This window comes from Triticum dicoccoides, chromosome 6A, assembly GCF_002162155.2.
Source record: "Triticum dicoccoides isolate Atlit2015 ecotype Zavitan chromosome 6A, WEW_v2.0, whole genome shotgun sequence".
Classification (NCBI taxonomy): domain Eukaryota; kingdom Viridiplantae; phylum Streptophyta; class Magnoliopsida; order Poales; family Poaceae; genus Triticum; species Triticum dicoccoides.
This window is the reverse complement of record NC_041390.1, coordinates 529,358,004-529,380,003: the sequence shown is the minus strand read 5'-3', so window position 1 is coordinate 529,380,003 and position 22,000 is coordinate 529,358,004. Positions and strand designations below refer to the sequence as shown.

General features: G+C 43.7%; 2 protein-coding genes across 3 annotated transcripts; both read left to right on the top strand.

Annotated features, from left to right (window-relative positions):
- Window positions 1-1,374: 1,374 nt before the first annotated feature.
- LOC119317692 (phosphatidylinositol/phosphatidylcholine transfer protein SFH13-like) lies at window positions 1,375-8,121 on the top strand. 2 transcript variants are annotated; one of them, XM_037592177.1, is made up of 15 exons: window positions 1,375-1,697; window positions 2,064-2,167; window positions 2,258-2,573; window positions 2,665-2,764; window positions 2,918-3,184; window positions 4,790-4,867; window positions 4,941-5,042; window positions 5,126-5,175; window positions 5,270-5,369; window positions 5,481-5,579; window positions 5,679-5,798; window positions 6,051-6,213; window positions 6,344-6,705; window positions 7,364-7,441; window positions 7,665-8,121. In XM_037592177.1, the coding sequence occupies exons 2-15, from the start codon at window positions 2,161-2,163 to the stop codon at window positions 7,683-7,685; spliced, it is 1,863 nt and encodes a 620-aa protein (XP_037448074.1). In that variant the 5' UTR covers window positions 1,375-1,697; window positions 2,064-2,160; the 3' UTR covers window positions 7,686-8,121. The 2 variants fall into 2 exon arrangements, with proteins under 2 accessions (XP_037448074.1, XP_037448075.1); XM_037592178.1 differs by having other exon boundaries at window positions 1,376-1,697; window positions 6,347-6,705.
- Window positions 8,122-8,975: 854 nt separating this feature from the next.
- Window positions 8,976-11,136, top strand: LOC119317691 (GPI-anchored protein LLG1-like). Its single transcript, XM_037592176.1, has 3 exons — window positions 8,976-9,314; window positions 9,423-9,485; window positions 10,520-11,136. The coding sequence occupies exons 1-3, from the start codon at window positions 9,230-9,232 to the stop codon at window positions 10,873-10,875; spliced, it is 504 nt and encodes a 167-aa protein (XP_037448073.1). The 5' UTR covers window positions 8,976-9,229; the 3' UTR covers window positions 10,876-11,136.
- Window positions 11,137-22,000: the final 10,864 nt, after the last annotated feature.

Genomic DNA, 22,000 nt, shown 5'->3' with positions numbered 1-22,000 from the left:
GACATAACCATATGCACAATTTCATCATATGCAACATCTCTCTCTCCCTTAAAACACTCCTATTCAAAACATATGCAAATACATAACATCTAATTTATACAACTCAACAATAGGATAATCTACATATGAACCAAACAATTTCAAATTGCATACATATTCAACAACACATCATCTACTATCTACAAATCAAGTATACCATCTAACAACTACACAAAATATACAAAAACAAAAACAACAAGTACTCATCTAACATCTCCCAATGATGAATAATGCAACCAAAAAGAGATGTTCTAATCAAAACAAATTGAAGGGAATGGGGGAGAATACCTCAAGGACGCTTGGGGGCCTCAGATCCACAAATTTGGATGGAGGATGGAGTAGATTAAGGGAGGATTTGGTGTGAGGGAGAAGAGGGGCGAGAGAAAACTGCCTCTGTTTCTTGCCTTCGGCCGCCGCCATGGAGAGGTTGGGGATGGGTGGGCTGGGCCCGCGCGTGGTGTTATCCACTTACCAGGGCCAGACGCCAGGGTCCTTGGCGTCTGGCCCCTTTGCCACGTCAGCAGGTCAACGGGCAGGCGGGCAGTGCGGGCCAGGGGCCAGACGCCATGGTGCCCGGCGTCTGGTTCGCAACCCAGACGCCAGGGATGTTGGCGTCTCCCAAAGATGTCAAAATTGATTTTTTTTTGAAACGAGGTCAAATCAGGATTTTGTTAGCCTTTTAGGTCATAACAGTAATTTTGTCCCCGCGGGGGCGGTTGGCGCCGACCTCGCTACAGCGGGAGGTGCTCAACGCGCGGTGGGAAGTGGTCGGACGAGCAGGGAACAAGTGACGTGGGATATGAATCGAGTGGGGATCGAGTCGTTCGGTGGATTTTCAAAAAAAAAACTCCGGTGTCCCAAATACATTAGTTGAAGGTATAAATAAATAATACTACAAATTTATACCTTTCATAAGAAAATACAAACCTAAACTGTTTTTTTCAAATACGCGAAGCATCAATGAAATGAATCTTCCTCGAACGGGGCAGGCCAGAGCCGGGATGGGGAGGTGCCGTACGGGGTATCACGCACGCAATACAAGGCGCGACCATTTCCATACCGACATGGCAAAGACTGACACGCAGGGCCCCACTCATCAGCCCCCGTCGACTACCCCTCACGTGAGCGTCGGCGCGCCTGCTCCCGGCCCTGCGTTACGCAGTCACGCAAAAGCGACGCGGGAGCGCGGCAGCCGTCCCCATCCGCCCGGGTCAATAGCGACGCGCGCACGCTCCTCGCGCACCCAGCACCGCCGCGCACGCCACCGACGACTGGGCCCCGCCCCGCCCCGGCCCGAGGGACGCCAGAAGGCACGAGGCGCAGCCAGCGCCCACCCAGCAGCACCACAGTAACCGAAGCAGTCGAGTAGGCGGGCGCCAGCAGCGGCAGCAGCACGGGGAGGAGGGAGGGAGTAGGAGTAGGCGGAAAAAGGAGGCGTAAGCGCGAGGGGGACGGAGGCGGAGAGAGGGACGCGCGGATCAAACGCCCGCCCGCCCGCCCGCGCGCACCACCGGCAGCTCGAGCCCTCGGTTCCTCCGCCCCGCCGCGCCGGAGGAGGAGGTGGTGGTGGAGGAGGGGCGCGCGGCTGGCGGCCTCCCTCCCGATCCGGATCGAGCGGGCGCTCTCCGGAGCGGCGGATCTCCCCCTCCCGCGGCGAGGTACGGCACGGATCGACTCCGCTTCCCCCGGGTTCCGGTTTTCCGTTTTGTTCGCGCGTCGGGTTCGGGCGATCGGATCTAGCTGCGGGTGCCTGCGTGATTCCCGAGGCGGTTGCGGGTGCCGGTGCCGGTGCCCGCACTGGATCTCGCGGCGGGAGCATTTATTGTGTGTGGGTTAGGCGATCGCCTTCCCTTTCCGGAACCACCGTTTTCTGGGCTTGTTTCCATGGCTTCTGCATCTACTCGTTGCGGATAATTTGGCCACGAGTTCGATGTTTTCCAGTAAAACTCTCTGAATTCAGTTCTAACCTGTATTTGTGTGTCTCTCACGAAAATAAACGGATAATCTGTGTTGGTTTGTGGCAGAGTGGAGGCTCCAGTGGCTGTACATATAGTTTCAGATCAGCGATCATCAGTTCTAGAATAGGCTGACCCCTGATCATTTAGGCTGCATTTGCGGAGAATGTCAGGTATGCACTGTTGTTGGTTGTTCTGTAGGTATGTGGGTTTAACGGATACAATGCAGCTAATGTTATGTATGTTATGATGTGCTGTTTCAGAGAGCAATATCGATGGCATAGAGATATCTGTCAGTAATGACGAGAGGAGGGACAGAGCGGATGCCGAGAACTCAGAGGATGAGCCAAAGCACAGGAGGATGCGATCGCTGAGGAAGAAGGCGCTGCATGCTTCAACCAAGCTGACACATTCGCTGAAGAAGAGGGGGAAGAGGAAAGTGGACTGCAGAGTGCCGAGAATACCGATAGAGGATGTCAGGGATGCTGGTGAAGAACAGGCGGTCAGCTCGTTCCGTGAGGTTTTGTTTGCCAGGAACCTTTTGCCTGAAAGGCATGATGATTACCATATGATGCTTAGGTTAGTATGGATGAAACTTTGCTTCGTATTGGTGTTTTCAGCTGTCAAATACCAGTTGGTGATTCTTCATTCTGGTATATCTGGTATGCAGATTTTTGAAAGCTAGAAAGTTCGACGTTGAAAAGGCAGCACAAATGTGGGATGAGATGCTCCAGTGGAGGAATGAATTTGGGACAGACGCAATTTTGGAAGTAAGAACACTGTCTATTCTCAGGACTGATTTGAAAATATAAGAAACACTGTACAGATTTAGATGCATTTGATGTGATTTGAAAGATTGCCTGCCGTATAATTTGCCTTACAGTGTTGTGCATACTGATGACAGCTAACTTTTATCATTGAAGGATTTTGAATTTCATGAGCTAGAGGAGGTACTGCAATATTATCCCCAGGGTTATCATGGGGTTGACAAGGATGGAAGGCCTGTCTATATCGAGTTGCTTGGAAAAGTAGAACCCAATAAACTTGTGCAAACCACAACAGTGGAACGATATATCAAGTACCATGTGCAAGAGTTTGAGAGAGCATTCCGTGAGAAGTTTCCTGCCTGCTCAATTGCTGCTCAAAAGCATATAGATACAACAACCACAATATTGGATGTCCATGGCGTGGTATGTTCATTGTCCTTTTCCTAAATATGGTTTCTCCGCGCCAGCAATTTTTGTTTTGACTCTAAAAATGTAAGAAAAATAGCAAAAGGAAGTGTTGTCTTTGCAGTAACATTTTTCCGAAACTACCTTCTGTAGATAAAATCTTCCATTGAATTATTTGTTAGGCTTAAAATATGTACTTTGTGGGGCTGCACTGTAGTTATCAGAAGTCAGAAACATTGTTTTCCTGTCACAAAGACATCTTCTCATAAGATAATATGCTACGATACAACTGGAAATTTTTGCAGAAGTTATAACTCTTACACTCTTAGCCTCTCAGGGTACCCGTTTTAACAAAAATGTGACTATTGGGATTTGTGAAGATGTACAAGCTTGCATATAGAAAAATTTCAGAAACTTCTTTAAAAACATCTTATTGACCACATCAGCTAGGATGCTTGGTGGCACAATAGTCCTTGGAAGTTAGAGAGAAACAGCAGTAACATAAGGCTTTTCTTGAATGCTGCTGGTTGAGCTCCTACTCTGTCCAGATAAAATACAATGGATTTGATTCCAATACTTTTTCTCGAACACGCATCTAAATGTGTCATTTTGTATTAGAAGGGAATGTCTACAGCCTGGCAGAAAACAAAACCGAGAAAAACAAAAGAAAGGGAAGCAAAGCTGCAAAAAACCTAGGCAAGCAAAAGAAAGGCAAAAGCGCAACAGCTATATCGGCAAGCTGTACAGCTGGCTGCTAAGGCCCCTCGCAATGCTCCACCTTGTACAGGTGCTAAGCCTTCCACATAGGCAAAAAATCTGATGTGGCGAGTTATTTAAGAAGAGAGAGAGATGAGTGTGGTGACCCCAGGAAGAAACGATGCTAAGCGCGTGAACCTAGGCAAAACATTTAAAGGAAGGAAGCCCACCAATACATGAAGAGCTTTAGTTGCTAAATCATTAAATCAAGCAAGCTTAGCAACCATAAGCTAAGCACCTATGCATTGGGGAGTATAGTTGCTAAGCTATTTAATGTGCTTAGCACCTCATCTAAGCACCCATGCATTGGCAGCAGCCTAAGTCTGGTGGCCTGGGTGTGTCTTAGTGCCTTGGCTCCTTCCAACATCCACAACTTCGCTTCAGTTATAATCACATTGAGCAGACCAGCATTGCACCTTCAACCACGCAGTCATCACACAGCTGCCAGAGTTGCCACATGGTTAGACTGTTGAGCGATCTGGCCCCTTTCCTCTTGGCAACGACGACCCGTTCAGCTACAGATGGCAATCAGTCGTAGAAGCTCTCATCTTGTATCGGGGTGGTGACCTCCTGTTTGATTCTAATATTTAGGTTGCATCTTAAAGGTCTGGGTAGAGCTGTAGTGTAGAGGTTCAATTCCTCAAAACTATTGGTATTGCTAGAATTGCGTTGGTCGGCTGCTATTGCAATCCAACTATATGCATTTATGAATGTGGGAGTTTTTTTTCTAACATTTTTTCTTTCAAACTGTATCTTTGATTGATTGTAGGATAATTTTGTTATCTGATCTTTGAGTGCCGTTTAACATCTTTGTGCTATCTGCAAAATAGTTAAAAATGATGTTTGTATCTGTTCCATGTGATGTAGGGCTGGAAGAACTTTGGTAAGATTGCAAGGGATTTAGTGCGCTGTATGCAGAAAATAGATGGTGACTATTATCCTGAGGCAAGTCTTAGTGATAAAATATAGGCATGTGTTTCCCAGTGTTCTGATACCATTCATGTGCTAAATTATGCAGACACTACATCAAATGTTCATTGTAAATGCTGGAGCTGGTTTCAAACTGATCTGGAGCACTATAAAGGGACTTCTTGACCCCAAAACATCATCAAAAATTCATGTATGAAGTCTTGCAAGCATTCCAAGTTCATTTTCCACATTCTGATGTTTCGGTTGCTTCATGCATATAATCTTCAATAACAGGTTCTAGGAGCAAAATACCAGAGCAGGCTTCTTGGAGCTATTGACGCAAGGTTGGTGACGGTAATCTTCTATGTTGTTAGGGTCCTTTAGTGTAAGATTGGTTTTTGTGCTTGTTGTACAAGGCTTACCAGAATATATCTGCAGCCAATTACCAGAGTTTTTTGGTGGTTTGTGCACATGCTCTAACCAGGGAGGATGCCTGAGGTCCAACAAAGGCCCTTGGAGTGACCCTTTAATTATGAAGGTAGTCTTTTTACTGAATCTGCTGTTGCTCTCTTACTGTATCATACTTATGGTACAACAGGATATTCAACTTGTCTGCTACAGCTGATTATGTACTTATTTCTTATTTCAGATAGTACATAGCATGGAATCATCTGCATTAAGGGATATCGCGCAAGTATCTGATATAGAAGAAACAATTACAGGCTCTGTAAGATTGCGTGCGCTCAAGGCAAGATTACGAAATATCCAATCTGTGAGCTCTCATTTGTTCAATGAGTCAATCTCTTTTCAGTTTTAACGTTTTATGCACTGTCCCTGCTTCTTTCAGTTACCAGAAAGAATTAGTGATACATCAAATGCTGAATCAGGTTCAGATGTTGATGATCTTGGATCCCCTGTAGCCCCTGAAGATGTTGAATATCATAGTTTGGCTCCAGTCCGTGAGGAAGTAAATTATTGTTCTCTCAATTCTGCCATTATATTAATAACTTCCATTCATGTTATCACTTGCCAACTAGTAGCTCCTATATTCAGATGAACAAAAGGAAATAACAGATATTTCTTTTTGGTCCCGACATGCCTAAATGTTAGGTTGTTGTTCCCTCGGAGAAAAATAAGTTAGGCTGTTGCTAGATCTAGAGCGCCTTATCCTCACCATGGCATTTCTTAACAAACTTCGTCTCCTGTCTTTGTCATGTAGGCCAGGGAATCAGGATCAACAATATACGGCTGTTCAGACGATCGACCTCTTTCAGTGGATAAAGCTGTTGAGTCCAATAAAAGATATAACCTTACTGGAAATGTATTAAGGCAGTACAACACACGACAAAATTCATCGATGAATAGAGTTTTGCCTGAGCCAGGTATCTAATCATGGTCTGCATGCACTAGCTAACATCTATAAAAACTCATGGGACGCTGTTCATATTTTATCCCAGTTGTCTCACCATGGTGGCTAGTTTCTCTGATGCTTAAAATGTGAGTTGAAACTAGCAGGTCGTGCCCCAAATGTCCGTGAAGGCGATGCAGATGATGGGATTTTGAAATTATTTTCAAGAAAAGTTCTTGCTGTAATTCTCAAAGTACTCTCTCTTTTGCGCTTGTTCACTCGCCATCAGCAACACTTGGAAAATGTTCATCCGCATACTGCAGCCGTACCCAGTAATCAACCAAATCTTCAGATAGTTAAGGAAGACCGAGTAAATCCTTGTTTGGAGCGTCTTGAAAGACTTGAGTCGATGTGTAATCAACTCAGCAGAAAGCCTCCTGAGATCCCACAGGATAAGGATCGTGCTATACAGGATTCTTTTGATAGGATAAAATCCATTGAATTTGACCTGGAGAAGACAAAGAAGGTATTTGTCTGGCCAAGTGTCACAGCCTTATGGTGCTTACAGTTGTTTCAGGATATACAGTTTAGAATTGTATCATGCTTTTTACCACAAAAGTGTTGCACCTTTATTAATAAACTTATGGCCTGCTTGACTAATTTGCAAAAATTTGACTCAATTAGTTATGGAAGTGATGTTTTATTTATTCACATATGCATGTTTATGATACACTTGAAACTTTAAGCACCTGGTAAAAAACTGCTATGAGTTCGGTTAGAATCCAACTGCCCAACTTTTGCAAGTTAAATAATATGAAGCATAAAAAAGTCTGGTGATGTTACTTATTGAAGTTCAAAATTGACCAAGAGATGTCTTTCAAGGACACCTAGTGAAATAGTAGCAATGCAGTTTTTACTTTCAAATCTTCCACTGCTAGTGGGGGCCATTATTATTGAACTGCATAACAGTGAGAAAAAACACTATGGGCAAGGTGCATACTCATGTCATATTCATCAGTTATATGTTTCTTACTCACTCCCATTCTTTTTAGTCTGCATATAAAATTTGGCTGAAGCCAAACTTTGTAAAGTTTGACCAACTTTATAGAAAAATATATATGAATATTCACAATACGAAATGTGCATATATTTATGTAGTGTTCTGTTTTTATGTGTTCGTCCAGGTATTGCATGCAACAGTGATCAAACAAATGCAGATGGCTGAAACATTGGAGTCCGTGACAGAGTCTGGTCATCATAGAGTAAGCAATACCATGTTGTGGATTTCAATGCTGTATACAGTTTGTTCAGTTATTTTTCAACCCACAATATTATTGAATTGTGATCTAAAAGGGACATTAAGTGTTTGACCTGTCTCTGAGGATATTTGTTCTAGTATGCGTTTTGGATTTACTCTTTGGCTTATATTCGAGGTTAATTTTGTGAGACTAACGTTTGCTGCTTCTTCTTTTTGGTTTGGTGCAGAGAAGGAAATTTTGTACTTAATAAACTCACAGCAATGTACATGAACAAGAAAAAAAAACAGAGATGGCGACTTTGATGACTGCTTTCCGACAGAAACTAAACAGCATTGCTTTGTATATGGCTGCTCAGTCTCGCTTCTCTTTTTGGTCAATCAAAAAGATGGGTGATGTTAATAAGAAGGATAGATAGTTGGTGACCGGAGGAAAACTGAGGGGATGGTCAAGAAGAGCGCCCTGGAAGATAACTGAATATAGCGCGGCTTATATACAGCAAAAGAAAGTTGAAAGATGAATCCCGACGCACAGCTCATGTTCTTTGTATGTTTTCTGTTTTCTCTGCCTCTATGCGCCTCCTGATCTGCTGTATGCCTGTATTTGAATGCTTATGCGCATTTTCATTGTCAGAACAGTTGAGGCTGGGGTCTCATAATTAACACCATTCTTTGGTTGATGGCGTCCATGCATATACTAGTTTTACCCCCTACTTTCAGAGTAAGCAATACCACATACTTTCTTTTCGTGACGCCACTCATCTGACCTGTTGCTGCAACAAACTAAATAAGCAGGACATGGCGTTGCGGCATTTTTTTTCATGTGTTGGAATAGCCACGAAGTTCATTTTGTACAGCCCTGAGTTGTCACATTTTTCTACCATCGTTCCATGGGTTCTCAACCCAAATTGTAGATTGGGCTTGGCCACGCCATGTTTGACAAAAATGGACAAACCTCTTTTATTGAGCAGCGTCGTTGATTGGTGCAAGCATCATTGGTGGTGGATCGCATGTTGAGGGAGTGGTATCCTGCCGTGCGGTGAGCTGTGTGGCATTGAAGATATACTACCACATCAAGCTTAGCTGGCGAGCGGCACGTCGTTCTTGCGGGCAAGTTTGCTGCCATAACTAGGAAAACAGCCAGCTGCCAGATTGAAGACGGCATCTTCCTCCAACAGAAGACGAAGGAGGTTTGGGTTTGGTGGATTGGAACTGCTGAAAGGTTCAACGATTGATTTTCACTCGCCTATGAACAAAACAAGACAAATACGGCGTGCGTTCATTCCTTACATTTGTCACGCGACGGCAGGAAGAACAGCTAATGGGAAAACCACCCTCGCTGTGTGAAGATCAAACAAAATTACACAAGACATGCGTCGCCTTGACCGCTTCCCCTAGGATATAGGATATCTATCTACCGTCTCTTTCTCCAGTCTAATTAACCTCGCTTCGCCGACTCGCCCGGTCCCACAATCCATCCGAATAACCACCGTCAGCGAGGGAAAAAAAAAACAGACACCGAAACAAAACGCGTCCGCAACATGGTCACGTCCTTCTCTTCTTCCCTTTGCCTCCCGTTCCAGCTCGCGGGCACAGCAGCATCCGTCGCCACTAATTAATTGCAGCTGTAGCACCGCCCGCCCGCTCCGCAGAGCTTATTACAAGCACCAGCGAGGAGAGTCGAGGCCCGCACGTGGGTGGGTCTGTGCGCGCCGTCCGCCTCCTCCACCAGGCCACCCTCGTCGTCGCCGTCGTCGTCCTAGATCCGCAGCAGTGCGTGCCGGAGGGACGCGCGATGGCCGCCGGCCGTGGCCTCCCGCTCCTCCTCGTCCTGGCCGCCCTCCTGGTCGGGCTCGCCTCCGCCTCCTCCTTCATCTCCGGTGCGTTCCCCGCTCCTGCTCTGCTCTGCTCCGCCTCTCTCGTCCGCGTTACGCTTCGCGGCGGCTTCTGTTCTGACGGGTTCGTCGTGCTGTGTTTTGCTTGAGCAGACGGCGTGTTCCAGGCGGGCGCCGGATCTACCACGGGGAGGACCTTGCTGCAGGCCAAGAGGGGTACGTTTCCTTGCTCCTCTCCACCTCCCTCTCTCCTCGCTGAGCCCCACGCTCTAATGCTTGCTTGCTGGTTTCGGAGCTTGATCTGGAATTTGAGAAGATTGGGCTGGGGCCTGGGTGTTCGGTTACATGCTCCGCTTAGATGCGTGGGGTGTCGATTCCCTGAAACGTCCAGCGCCGACGCAACGTCTGCGGTCGTGTCATCAGATCAGCGGTCATTCAACTGTAGGCGATGAGGAAAAATAAATAGGGATTGAGGGAACATTTTGGTGGCTCAGTTGTTAGATGATTACGGTGAGGAACTGGGGTGCTCTACGAGTTGAACGCAGGGATGAGGGCTGTAGCTTCCCGAGGATGTTCTTTACCGACTAATTAAAAAGGAATTGACATGGTTTGCCGACTAGTCCGCGTTTCATGTTGTTCGCACTGTACATACTACATGCGCATGCTAGTTATAACTTGTTGCTGGACAATAAAACCTAATTACACCCACATAGGATAGGAAGACTTGCTAATCGTGATGTGGAATTTCCGAGCCTGCTGCTTGGTACTAAGATGCTGATCACTAAATAGAGAGCGTGGTAAACTGACATACGTACGATAAAATGGCGGAGAGGAGATTTGCTGAGCTTGTGATGCTAAAACCGGAACTTGCTGTCTAGTAAGGCATGCAATATCCAGGTAGTGAAGCCTGTATCCCTTATTCAGTTAGAAGCACCACATTATTGTGACAAATTAACCAGTGTAGTCTCAACATATTTCTGCAAGTTATCCAAAATTTCATTGGGTAAGTTGGTTCCAGGCTTCCAGGGGCATACTAACCAAATGCTTCGAGGCAGCCCCAGAGTGCATATTTTGGTTTCTTCTGTTCACTAAACAATACCTGCATGTTGCTAACACTGTACCAAGTAGCATCAAGATAGATCCTAATTCATCATTGTAATGGATGGTGTCTGACATACATCTACCCATGTTGAAGACTTTCAGTGCCTTGATCTATTATATTTCTCTTAGGTCATACTTGTGCTTTTCAGATTGTCCTGTGAACTTTGAGTTCCAAAACTACACCGTCATCACAAGCAGGTGCAAAGGGCCAAAATATCCCGCTAAAGACTGCTGTGATTCTTTCAAGGAATTTGCATGCCCATTTAATAACTACATCAATGATGAAAGCAATGACTGTGCATCCACAATGTTCAGCTACATCAACCTCTATGGAAAGTACCCACCAGGCCTGTTTGCCCACGAGTGCCGAGAAGGCAAGCTAGGTCTTTCTTGCGAAGGCGTCCCCCAGAAAGACGTTGTTAAAAGTGGTGTCCAAAGGGCTCGAAGCAGCTCGCTTGCTTTGATTACTCTCATGTGTGGACTAGTAGCATTATTCTTCCAGTAGGTGGTGGTGGTGGTGATGCCTTTATTTCTCCCTTGTTTTTTGAATGATGTTGAGCCTGAATCCGCTGCTGCTCCTTAAGGCGCTCTTGAAATTTTCCTTCTTGCAATATCTTGTAATTTGAAGCTATGTCAGATTACATATTCTTTGGAGTCTCACCTGGTTGCCAACTTAGAATTCACTGATTGTCGTTGTATCATACCTCTCACACTGTATTATGTCTCACTCGTGTGTAATGATGATAACAATTTTTTTTTTTGCTCACTGGAAAGAGTTTGGTTGTATGTGAATCATCATGGCTTAGTTCATTCTAGTCTCAAAGAAAGTCGTGATAATTGGTTTCCCTATCTATAAGCTGCAGGTTTTCTCTTGCCAAAGGTTGCTGCCTTTTATTTTCACTTGCTTCAGACAAATTTTGTAGTCACTGGATTTGCAAGATAAGTGCATATGAATAACCTCCAAAACTAGGATCATGTTGTTGCCAATCTGTGGGAAGTAGTTAAAATCGCAATGCATTTTTTTAACTAGAGCAAAAAAAATGAGAATATATTTTTTGGGAGGTTTTCAAACATTTCACTTCAATCCATGTCCTTACCCAATTGTGTGCCAAAACCACTGTTATCACAACACCATGTCTTTTTTTTTTGAAATGGAGGTTTACCCCCGGCCTCTGCATCATAATAATGCATGCGGCCATCTTATTAAAAGTTTGCAAAATAGCACAAGGTCATAAAAGTATTACAGCTCGCAAGCGAAGCGAAGCAGATGAAAAAAAGAAAAGTACATGCTGACAATCACAACCGGTATGGTAATATGTAGGATAAGGTTCCTAGAGTCCTATCCTGTTATGCGACCGTCATCCGAACCAGTTGAATATAGCCCGTGCTACCATCTCCCACTGGTTGCACCCAGTAACCAAAGGCTCCCTGGAGTCCATAGGCTTATTAATCAAATCGGGCCAGAATTACCTGAAGTCCCTGGAGTCCATAGGCTTATTAATCAAATTAGACTTGGATCCGTACGTGGTCCTTACTCACTTGGATCCACTGAGATCGGGACAGAATTAATCAAATCCATATAAAAGGATTTCACCGTAAAACCCCCATTTTTAGCTAATTTCCATTGCACCGAATCTGGCCGATCGGAGAGTTGAACATCTATCAATCTCCGAACCAAGTGCATCCAGGCTGTCCATCTCTCACCAACCAGCGCACGTCTGAACTGGATATTCAAGGGAATCGTTTGAAAAATTGTGCCTACGTACTCCTCCTTACGTTGCACAATGTTATAAAGGGTTGGATATTGGACGGCTAAGGATGTCTCCCCTAACCACGTATCTTCCCAAAATCTTGTTGACATCCCATTGCCAACCAAGAATTTGACCCTACGAAAGAATAAATCCTTCGTCCTCATAAGCCCTTTCCAGAATGGCGAGTGAGTTGGTCTCATGGTAACCTGGGCGAGTGTTTTTGACTGCAAATATTTATTGCACAAAATCTGTGCCCACATGCCCTCCGGCTCTATCTCTAACATGTAGGGCCATTTACTCACAAGGCATTTATTCTTGATTTCTAAGTTCTTAATACCAAGACCACCCTGGTCTTTTGGTCGGCAAAGGATATCCCATCGCGCGAGTCGGTATTTCCTCTTGGCCTCATCTGACTGCCAAAACAACCGGGATCTAAAGAAATCAAGTCGCTTCCGTACCCCTTTTGGAATTTCGAAGAACGATAATAGGAACATCGGCATACTAGTCAATACCGAATTAATCAACACTAACCGACCTCCGTAAGACACAAGATTACCCTTCCAGCAGCTCAGCTTTTTCTCAATTCAATCTTCGATACACTTTCATTCTTTATTAGATAACTTACGGTGGTGAATCAGTATGCCTAAATAACTAAATGGTAAAGAACCCAATTCACACCCGAACAATTATCTATAAGTATCTTGCTCGTCTTTGGCCTTCCCAAAGCAGAACAACTCACTCTTGCGAAAGTTTATCTTTAAACCAGACAATTGTTCGAAGAGACATAATATAAGTTTCATATTAGGTGCTTTAGCAATGTCATGTTTCATGAATAGGACAGTGTCGTCAGCGTATTGTAAGATGGATACTCCTCCATCAACCAGATGAGGAACTAACCCATCCACCTGACCATGCTGCTTGGCTCTGCCAATAAGAATAGCCAACATATCGGCCACTATGTTAAACAACAGAGGAGACATGGAACCGCCCTGTCTCAGACCCTTGTGTGTCTGAAAATAATGGCCGATATCATCATTAACCTTGATTCCGACACTACCCTTCTGGACTTGAGAACCCACCTGGTTCCACCAAGCCTCACTAAATCCTTTCATGCACATTGCCTGCTGAAGGAAAGGCCACTTAACTTTATCATATGCCTTCTCCAAATCCACCTTGAAGATAACCCCATCTAGCTTCTTCGAATGGATTTCATGAAGCGTTCATGCAAAACGACCACCCCTTCAAGTATGTGTCGCCCTGGCATGAACGCTGTCTGGCTGGGTTGTACCACAGAATGAGCAATTTGTGTCAATCTATTGGTACACACCTTTGTGAAAATTTTGAAACTCACATTAAGAAGACATATGGGCCCGAATTGTTCGATCCGAACTGCTTCTTCTTTCTTTGGTGACAACGTAATCATGCCGAAGTTAAGATGAAACAGCTTAAGATGGTCGTTAAAGAAATCATGGAACATAGGCATAAGATCATCTTTAATAATATGCCAACATTTCTTATAGAATTCAGCAGGAAACCCATCTGGTCCTGGTGCTTTATTCGGTTTCATTAGGGAAATTGCATCAAAAACCTCCTTCTCAGTAAATGGAGCATAGAGAATATCATTCTCCTCTACATGGAGCCGAGGGATATTTCCAAAGACAGATTCATCTAGGGTCACCGTGCTTGCTTCCGGATGCCCAAAAAGTTGTTTATAGTAGTTAGATATATAAGCTTTCAGATTCTCATGCCCCACTATTGTCCCCTCGTCCTGTTCAAGCTGTATGATTTTCTTCTTCCTATGTTTACCATTTGCAATCATATGGAAGAATTGTGTATTGTCATCCCCTTGGACAACCTTAAGCACTTTAGCACGCAGTGCCCACTTGAGCTCCTCTTCTCTTAGAAGAGCCCGTAAGCCTTGCTCAACTTCGGACTTGGAGTTCTGCTCATTAACCGTAAGGAGGTTACTTTCAGCTTTTAAATCTAGCGCTTCAATTAATAGAGTGAGTCTTTCTTTTTCTTGTTTGTAAATACTATTTTCATTTCTGGTCCAACCTCTCAAAAATTGTCTCAAATGTCTGATCTTATTTTGCCATCTCTCAATACTAGTTCTTCCACTAATAGGTTTTGCCCATTCGCGTGCAATGATTTCTAAAAAAAATTCTTTCTCAAACCATCATAGTTCGAAAGAGAAAGCATTCTTGTTCGCAACGTGTGTAGCCTCGCCCGAGTCTACAAGAAGTGGTGTGTGGTCCGAGATCGCTCTTTGCATCGCATGAACCGACACCAAAGGGTACTTTTGTTCCCAATCCACACTAGTGAGTACCCTATCCAACTTCTCATAAGTCGGAATGGGCAACGCATTGGCCCATGTAAATTGTCTACCGGTGAGCTCAATTTCTCTTAAATTAAGACTCTCGATAATCATGTTAAACATCATAGACCAACGTCCATCAAAATTGTCATTGTTCTTTTCATCTCTCCTCCGAATGATATTAAAATCTCCACCGACTAGGATTGGCAAAGTTTCATCTCCACATATCCGCACTAAGTCAGCTAGAAAATCTGGTTTAAGTTCTGGTTGTGCTGCCCCATATACAGCCACAAGAGACCACCCGAAACCATCCAATCTTGATCTCCCCCTAAACTTGACCGCAAAATCTCCCTGAACCATGTTAAGCACCTCAAGTGTTTCACACCGAACCCCTAGTAAAATCCCATCGGACCTTCTTCAAGGAGGTAAGACATGCCAATCAAAATCAATTCCTATGGATAGAGTTCCAAGGAACTGTGAGGTAAAATTATCTCGTCATGTTTCCAAAAGCGCAATAAAATCTAAACGCTTCTCTATGGTTGTCTCAACCAAGAATCTACGTTTAGCCAAGTCAGCTAGACCTCTGCTATTCCAAAAGATTCCTTTCATAAGTCATCATGAATTTTTTTCTTCAGCTTAACCCTAGCACTTCTACGGACCGCCGAAGTAGGATAAATTTTCCGTTTCCAGGGTCGCTTAGGCTTCTCCAGGGTCGGCGAAACATGATGCAATGCCCTCCATCCTTAGAGGTTCTACCGTGTCCATAGTCTCCAACCCCTCCTCGTCTTCGGCCTCCTCACTAGGCAATATATTATTGCAAATGTTTCCAAGGGCTACAATTCCAAGGTTGTTCACGTCGTCGTTACTCATAGGTTTGATTGATGTGAGGTTTCGAATTATTTCAGAAGCCCGCTCTGCTTCTAAATCTAAAAGGTCATTAACAGATTTCGCTACCTGATACGTCTCCATCGTATCTACTTTTCCAAACACTGTTGCCCTTGTTTTGGACTCTAACTTGCATGGTTTGAATGGAACTAACCCGGACTGACGTTGTTTTCAGCAGAATTGCCATGGTGTTATTTTTGTGCAGAAATAAAAGTTCTCGGAATGACATGAAAATCAACGGAGAATATTTTTGGAATATATAAAAAATACTGGCAAAAGAATCAAGGCCAGGGGGCCACACCCTGTCCACGAGGGCGGGGGGCACTCCCCTTGCCTCGTGGGCCCCCTGGTGCTCCACCGACCTCAACTCCAACTCTATATATTCATGTTCGGGGAGAAAAAAACCCATAGAGAAGGATTCATCACGTTTTACGACATGGAGCCGCCGCCAAGCCCTAATCTCTCCCGGGAGGGCCGATCTGGAGTCCGTTTGAGGCTCCGGAGAGGGGAATCCGTCGCCATCGTCATCATCAATCCTCCATCACCAATTTCATGATGCTCATCGCCGTGTGTGAGTAATTTTATCGTAGGCTTGCTGGACGGTGAAGGGTTGGATGAGATTTATCATGTAATCGAGTTAGTTTTGTTAGGGTTTGATCCCTAGTATCCATTATGTTCTGAGATTGATGTTTCTATGACTTTGTTATGCTTAATGCTTGTCACTAGGGCCCAAGTGCCATGATTTCAGATCTGAACCTATTATGTTTCCATGAATATATGTGAGTTCTTGATCCTATCTTGCAAGTCTATAGTCACCTATTATGTGTTATGATCCGTTAACCCCGAAGTGACAATAATCGGGATACTTACCGGTGATGACCGTAGTTTGAGGAGTTCATGTATTCACTAAGTGTTAATGCTTTGGTCCGATACTCTATTAAAAGGAGGCCTTAATATCCCTTAGTTCCCAATAGGACCCCGCTGCTACGGAAGGGTAGGACAAAAGATGTCATGCAAGTTCTTTTTCATAAGCACGTATGACTATATTCGGAATACATGCCTACATTACATTGATGAACTAGAGCTAGTTCTGTGTCACCCTATGTTATAACTGTTGCATGAGGAATCACATCCGACATAATTATCCATCATGGATCCATTGCCTACGAGCTTTTCACATATTGATCTTTGCTTAGTTACTTTTCTGTTGCCACTGTTACAATCACTACAAAACTACTACTGTTACTTTTGCCACCGTTACCGCTACTATCATATTACTTTGCTACTAAATACTTTGCTGTAGATATTAAGTCTTTCAGGTGCGGTTGAATTGAACACTCAACTGTTAATACTTGAGAATATTCTTTGGCTCCCCTTGTGTCGAATCAATAAATTTGGGTTGAATACTCTACCCTCGAAAACTGTTGCGATCCCCTATACTTGTGGGTTATCAAGACTATTTTCTGGCGCCGTTGCCGGGGAGCACAACTCTATTCTTTGAGTCACTTGGGATTTATATGTGTCGATCACTATGAAGAACTTGAAAGATAAAAGAACCAAGATTTTCCCCTCGACTACGAGGGGAGGTAAGGAACTGCCATCTAGCTCTGCACTTGATTCACCTTCTGTTTTGAGTAAACTTGCGACACCTACTCCTGCTATTCATCCTGAAATGTCACATGTTATTGATGATGCCACTTCTGCTTTGCATGATACTTATGATGAAACTACTTCTATGCTTGATAATACTGTGCCACTAGGTGAATTTCTTGATGAACAACATGCTAGGGTTAGAGAGAATAAAATTATTGAAACTGATAATATTGATGAAAGTGATGATGAAGATTCTCCCCCTAGATATGAATTGCCTGTTGTGCCTGAAGGTTATGTTATGGATGAAGAAATTGCTAGACTTTTTAGCTTGCAATGATAGATATGATCTTAAGAAATTATTAGCTAAGCTGAAAGAAAAATCTTTGAATGCTAGAATGAAATATGACCCTGCTTTTGTGACTTCATCTATCTTTATTTCCGATAAGGATTATGATTTCTCTGTCGATCCTGAGTTAATTACTTTGGTTGAATCTGATCCTTTCTATGGCTATGAATCTGAAACTGCTGTGGCACATCTTACTAAATTAAATGATATAGCCACCCTATTCACTAATGATGAGAAAACTCACTATCACTTTATCCTTAAGTTATTTCCGTTCTCATTAAAGGGTGATGCTAAAACATGGTTTAATTCTCTTGATCCTGGTTGTGTGCGTAGTCCCCAGGATATGATTTATTACTTCTCTGCTAAATATTTCCCTGCTCATAAGAAACAAGCTGTCTTAAGGGAAATATGTTGAGGAACGCAGTAATTTCAAAAAATTCCTACGCACACGCAAGATCACGATGATGCATAGCAACAAGAGGGGAGAGTATTGTCTATGTACCCTAGTAGACCGTAAGCGGAAGCGTTATGACAACGCGGTTGATGTAGTCGTACGTCTTCACGATCGGCCGATCCTAGTACCGAAAGTACGCCACCTCCGCGATCTGCACACGTTCGGCTCGGTGACGTCCCACGAACTCACGATCCAGCAGAGTGTCGAGGGAGAGATTCGTCAGCACGATGGCGTGATGACGATGCTACCGGAACAGGGCTTCGCCTAAGCACTGCTACGATATGACCGAGGTGGATTATGGTGGAGGGGGGCACCGCACACGACTAAGAGATCAATGATCAACTTGTGTGTCTATGGGGTGCCCCCCTCCCCCGTATATAAAGGAGTGGAGGAGGGAGAGGGCCGACCCTCCTATGGCGCGCCCCATGGGGAATCCTACTCCCATCGGGAGTAAGATTCCCCCCTTTTCCATGTAGTAGGAGTAGGATAAGGAAGGAGGAAAGATGGAGAAGGAAAAGGGGGGCGCCGCCCCCCTTCCTAGTCCAATTTGGACTAGAGGGGGAGGGGGCGCGCGGCCTGGCCTGGCAGCCCCTCCTCTCTTTCAACTAAGGCCCATAAGGCCCATTAAACTCCCCGGGGGGTTTCGATAACCCCCCGGTACTCCGGTATATGCCCGAACTTCTGTGATGGCCTGGCTTATTAGGGATGATAGACTACTCATATCAATAAGGAATTCCTTCTTTTCCGGGAGCCCATTCGGACATAACTTCAAAGTTAAGCGTGCTCAGCTTGGAGTAGTGTCAGGATGGGTGACCGACCGGGAAGTTGCTCCCGCGTGCGCACGAGTGAGGACAAAGTGCGCAGAAAAGACTAGTATTGATATGTGGGGCCAGTCTAGATCCCGCCAGGAGTAACGACTACCGGCGGGTGTGTCCGGGGCGTTACAAGTTGGTATCAGAGCCAACCCTCGCGGTTACACGAATGTTTGCGGATAGGTGCGCAGTCATGTTGTCATGACGTTTGTGACCCGTCGTGGCACCCGGCATGGCACATGTACCGGACTGGATGCACATACGTATGTGCCAAGAGGGAATGTTCCTGTGGCCCGACGAGGATGTCGATTCCTCTGAGTGGGGGTGTATGTGATGGCCTGGCTTATTAGGGATGATAGACTACTCATATCAATAAGGAATTCCTTCTTTTCCGGGAGCCCATTCGGACAGAACTTCAAAGTTAAGCGTGCTCAGCTTGGAGTAGTGTCAGGATGGGTGACCGACCGGGAAGTTGCTCCCAGGTGCGCACGAGTGAGGACAAAGTGCGCAGAAAAGACTAGTATTGATTTGTGGGGCCAGTCTAGATCCCGCCAGGAGTAACGACCACTGGCGGGTGTGTCCGGGGCGTTACAACTTCACTCGGAACCCTTCCGATGTCCAAACATAGTCGTCCAATATATTGATCTTTATGTCTCGACCATTTCGAGACTCATCGTCATGTCCGTGATCAAATCCGGGGCTCCGAACTACCTTCGGTACATCAAAACACATAAACACATAATACCAATCGTCACCGAACGTTAAGCGTGCGGACCCTACGAGTTCAAGAACTATGTAGACAAGACCGAGACATGTCTCCGGTCAGTAACCAATAGCGGAACCTGGATGCTCATATTGGTTCCTACATATTGTACGAAGATCTTTATCGGTCAAATCGCATAACGATATATGTTGTTCCCTTTGTCATTGGTATGTTACTTTCCCGAGATTCGATCATCGGTATCTCAATACCTAGTTCAATCTTGTTACCGGCAAGTCTCGTTACTCGTTCCATAATGCTACATGCCGTAACTAACTCATTAGATACATTGCTTGCAAGGCTTATAGTGATGTACATTACCGAGAGGGCCCAGAGATACCTCTCCGACAATCGGAGTGACAAATCCTAATCTTGATCCATGCCAACTCAACAAACACCATCAGAGACACCTGTAGAGCACCTTTATAATCACCCAGTTACGTTGTGACGTTTGGTAGCACACAAATGTTCCTCCGGTATCCGGGAGTTGCATGATCTCATAGTCATAGGAACATGTATAGTTATGGAGAAAGCAATAGCAACAAACTAAACGATCATCATGCTAAGCTAACGAATGGGTCAAGTCAATCACATCATTCTCTAATGATGTGACCCCGCTTATCAAATGACAACTCTTTGTCCATGGCTAAGAAACTTAACCATCTTTGATTAACGAGCTAGTCAAGTAGAGTCATACTAGTGACATTCTGTTTGTCTATGTATTCACACATGTACTAAGTTTCATGAATAATAAACATTTACCATGATATAAGGAAATATAAACAACAACTTTATTATTGCCTCTAGGGCATATTTCCTTCAAAATATATAATTTTGAACCAATTGAAGAAGAGAGTCTCCCACAAGCTTGGGGGAGGCTTCTCCGATTACTTAATGCTTTGCCTGGTCAACCTCTCAAGAAAAATGAAATACTTGATATCTTTTATAATGGACTAATCGATGCTTCCAGAGACCACCTAGATAGTTGTGTTGGTTGTGTTTTCAGGGAAAGAACTGTTGATCAAGCTGAATTGCTATTGAATAATATGTTGAATAATGAAAATGATTGGACACTTCCTGAACCAACTCCTAAGCCAACTCTGAAGAATAGGGGTATTCTATTTCTCAGTCCTGAAGATATGCAAGAGGTGAAGAAATCTATGAAAGAAAAAGATATTAAAGCTGAAGATGTTAAGAATTTACCACCTATTGAAGAAATACATGGTCTTGATAACCCGACACAGGTAGTAAAGGTAAATTCTCTCTATAGATTTGATGAAGGTGATATTCCTCATAATAAGTCTCCTAGCCAATGCCTAGATGAGTTTGATAATTTTATTGTTTAACAAGAAAACTTCAATGCTTATGTTGGTAGACAATTGAAACGTAATGCTTATATGATTGAACACCTGAGTGATTATATGTCTACAATTAAAGGTGAACTTAAAATTATTAGTAAACATACTTCTATGGTTACCACTCAAGTAGAACAAGTACTTAAGGCTCAGAATGATTTGCTCAATGAATTAAATAATAAGAAAAATGATAATGTTGTTAGAGTTATGACTAGAGGGGGTAAAATGACTCAGGAACCTTTGTATCCTGAGGGCCACCCTAAGAGAATTGAGCAAGATTCTTAGAGAACTAATGTTGATGCACCTAGTTCTTCTAAGAAGAAGAAAAGGAAAAATGATAGGACTTTGCATGCTTATAGTGAACCTGTTGTTGACACACCTGAGAATCCCAATGATATTTCTATTTTTGATGCTGAAACACAATCTGGTAATGAACATGAACCTAGTGATAATATTAATGATGATGTTCATGTTGATGCTCAACCTAGCAATGACAATGATGTAGAGATTGAACTTGTTGTTGATGTTGATAACCCACAATCAAAGAATCAATGTTATGATAAGAGAGACTTTGTTGTTAGGACGCACGGTAAAGAAAGAGAACCATGGGTTCAGAAACCCATGCCTTTTCCTCCTAAACCATCCAAGAAAAAGGATGATGAGGATTTTGAGAGCTTTGCTGAAATGATTAGACCTGTCTTTTTGCGTATGTGTTTAACTGATATGCTTAAAATGAATCCTTATGCTAAGTATATGAAGGATATTGTTACTAACAAAAGAAAGATACCAGAAGCTGAAATTTCCACCATGCCTGTTAATTACACTTTTAAGGGTGGAATACCAAAGAAACTAGGAGATCCAGGAGTACCAACTATACCATGCTCCATTAAGAGAAACTATGTTAAAACTGCTTTATGTGATCTTGGAGCCGGTGTTAGTATTATGCCTCTTTCTTTATATCGTAGACTTGATTTGAATAAGTTGACACCTACTGAAATATCTTTGCAAATGGCTGATAAATCAACTGCTATACCTGTCATCATTTGTGAGGATGTGCCTGTTGTGGTTGCAAACGTTACTATTTCAACGGACTTTGTTATTCTTGATATTCCCGAGGACGATAGTATGTCTATTATTCTTGGTAGAACCTTTTTGAATAATGCAGGGGCCGTTATTGATTGCAACAAAGGCAATGTCACTTTTCATGTTAATGATAATGAGCATACGGTACATTTTCCGAGGAAACAACCTCATGTCCACAGTATTAATTCTATTGGTAAATTTTCAACGATTACTATCGGAGGTTTTGAATTTCCTCTTCCTACTATCAAGAAGAAATATGATGTTCTTATTGTTGGGG